This window comes from Branchiostoma floridae, chromosome 17, assembly GCF_000003815.2.
Source record: "Branchiostoma floridae strain S238N-H82 chromosome 17, Bfl_VNyyK, whole genome shotgun sequence".
Classification (NCBI taxonomy): Eukaryota; Metazoa; Chordata; class Leptocardii; order Amphioxiformes; family Branchiostomatidae; genus Branchiostoma; species Branchiostoma floridae.
In genome coordinates this window covers 2,210,701-2,212,982 of record NC_049995.1, presented here as the reverse complement: position 1 = coordinate 2,212,982, position 2,282 = coordinate 2,210,701, and the positions used below count along the sequence as shown (strand labels likewise).

Below are 2,282 nucleotides of genomic sequence, written 5' to 3'. Positions count from 1 at the left end.
GAGATCTTGGTAGAACGACTTCTCTACTTCGCTCTTATTCTTACCATTTAAGTCGACCGATAAGCCACAAAACATGAGAATGGCTTCTCATATAATCTGTTCACATACATTTTCTGATAGCTACAACGTACATCTGGTACATTTTTTTCTGGTCCACGTCAACAAATGAGGGGTGGGTACGGGTAACACAGTTACATCTTGCCCACCCCTAGTCGTCCAAAAAATCATTCTGATCTCAATGCTGAACGAACCTGTGAAGTCATTAGAAAATACATCCCTGTCAGATGTGAAACCTGAGTGTCATAACATAATGTCGTCTTGTTGTCATCATAAGTTTAGTATTGTTTATTGGTGCCTTGATTCTATTCGATGCAATTATCTATTACTTCTATTTCATTCTGTTCTATTTCATTCCACTTTAAAAAGGAAGCCAATAATATCTTACACTACATGCACTACGTTATTTCAGATTTTTTTCTGTCCTGTTCTATTTCATCTCAAAAGTCTATTTTTTCTGTTCTATTGGGTTGTGTTCTATTCTATTCTATTCTATTCTATTCTATTCTATTCTATTCTATTCTATTAGATTCTATTAAATTCTATTTTATTCCATTATATTCTATTCTATCGTGTTCTATCTCAATGCCCGTCATTAATGTAATTCAGGTTTAGACTACAACAAGGTAATTACGAACGAAGGTAATTATGTTGAGCAGGGTCTTGTCCCAGTGGCTATAAGAGGAACCGCAGGATGTGCTACAGGGTGTTCAACACACTTAAGACGTTCATCGAATCAGTCACCACCTGCTGTGCAGAAGGAGGCACCCTCGCCATGCCCCAAGACGCCGATATCAACGCCTTCCTAGCCTCCCTCTATGTGGCAGAGAAAAGGACACTGGACACGAGCCGCCGGTCATACCATGATGGCCTGTTCTGGATCGGCCTTCAGGATCAAGAAAACGAGGGCACGTTCAAGTGGATTGACGGCTCGGCACCAGGAAGGTACACACTGTGGAATCCGGGTCAACCGGACAGCGGTAAGGGCGATGAAGACTGCGTTGTTTCTGGCAACGTCTGGAACCGGGGACACAAGTGGTACGACGCACCCTGCGACTATCTGTTCCGCTTCGTCTGCCAGGTGATTCCAGGTACGTATACGTAACAAAGTCATGTCGTCTCACTACTTAATATGGTAAGCTTATATCTACATAATGTGACGAGACCTTAAAGAATGGAGACTTATACCCATAGTCCTAAAAACGATGCAATAGCCGAGTGGGTAGAGTGTTCGCCATGCATTCGGTAGGTCGTGAGTTAGATCCCCGGCCGAGTCATACCAAAGACTTTGAAAATGGCACATGCTGCTTCCTCTGCTTAGCACTCAGCATTCGGGAAAGAGTATGCGAGTTAAACACACATCAATACTAGCTGAAAAGCCCCTGTAGTGACGTGCACAAATGTGTGGCCCAAGGGCTACAGAAATGGAGATGGACACCACCCTCGAGCATCTGCACAGATGTACGGGCAACTTTAAACCAGAACTTTAAAATTTTTGGTTGAAGTGGAATGGACCAGTTTATATACTGCTACTTTCTGGGCATTATGTTAGAGACATGTAAGTTTTAGATGACCTCTGTCGCCCCCCCCCCCCCGTCCCTGTTGGTCTTGTGAATTTTGTATTCAATCATGCATTTACTAATACAAATGAACATTCATGTTACTTTATGTGTTGGTTTGAATATGCTCGTTCAATCATTCATGTCAAGTCTTTGTTGATGAGTTTGCACAATTTATCTGCAGGACGTACCTAGGCAACTTGTTCGGCTCTCTACACCAGTTGTGGGGCAGTTCTTCAATAGGACTTTAGTCATCAGAGCCAGAAAAACTAAAGGAAGGACGTCAACTTTGGGGCTAAAGCAAGAGGCTTAACAACCAATATTCTAGCGAGTGTGACAGAAGACAATTGTGCTGAGCCGACCAAACAGTAGGAAATCATATCATTTTGTAACATTACACCCTGTGGATCACAAATGATGAATCTATGTTGGAACAGTTTAGAAACAATGATTTTGATGTTAGAAATGTTTCTAACATGTTTGAAGACTAGAAAATATTTAGAACATCACAATGATGTTATAAACAGTTCTAAACAGTTACTTATCACAATTAGAATGTTATAAAAATTTCCAAAATGTTGGAACAAAAGGCAAGAAACACCCTTTTGGTAATGTGGAATTGACTCTAACGCTATTCAATTTAAGGATGAATCTGTCCAGTTGTAT

General features: G+C 41.1%; 1 protein-coding gene across 1 annotated transcript in view; it reads left to right on the top strand.

Annotated features, from left to right (window-relative positions):
- LOC118404887 (collagen alpha-1(XI) chain-like) overlaps window positions 1-2,013 on the top strand; it is a 10,550-nt gene extending 8,537 nt beyond the window's left edge. Inside the window, exons 5-6 of the mRNA XM_035804267.1 lie at window positions 717-1,148; window positions 1,801-2,013. Coding sequence (XP_035660160.1) covers window positions 717-1,148; window positions 1,801-1,811 — 443 coding nt within the window. The 3' untranslated portion in view covers window positions 1,812-2,013. The remainder of the gene's footprint in view (window positions 1-716; window positions 1,149-1,800) is intronic.
- Window positions 2,014-2,282: the final 269 nt, after the last annotated feature.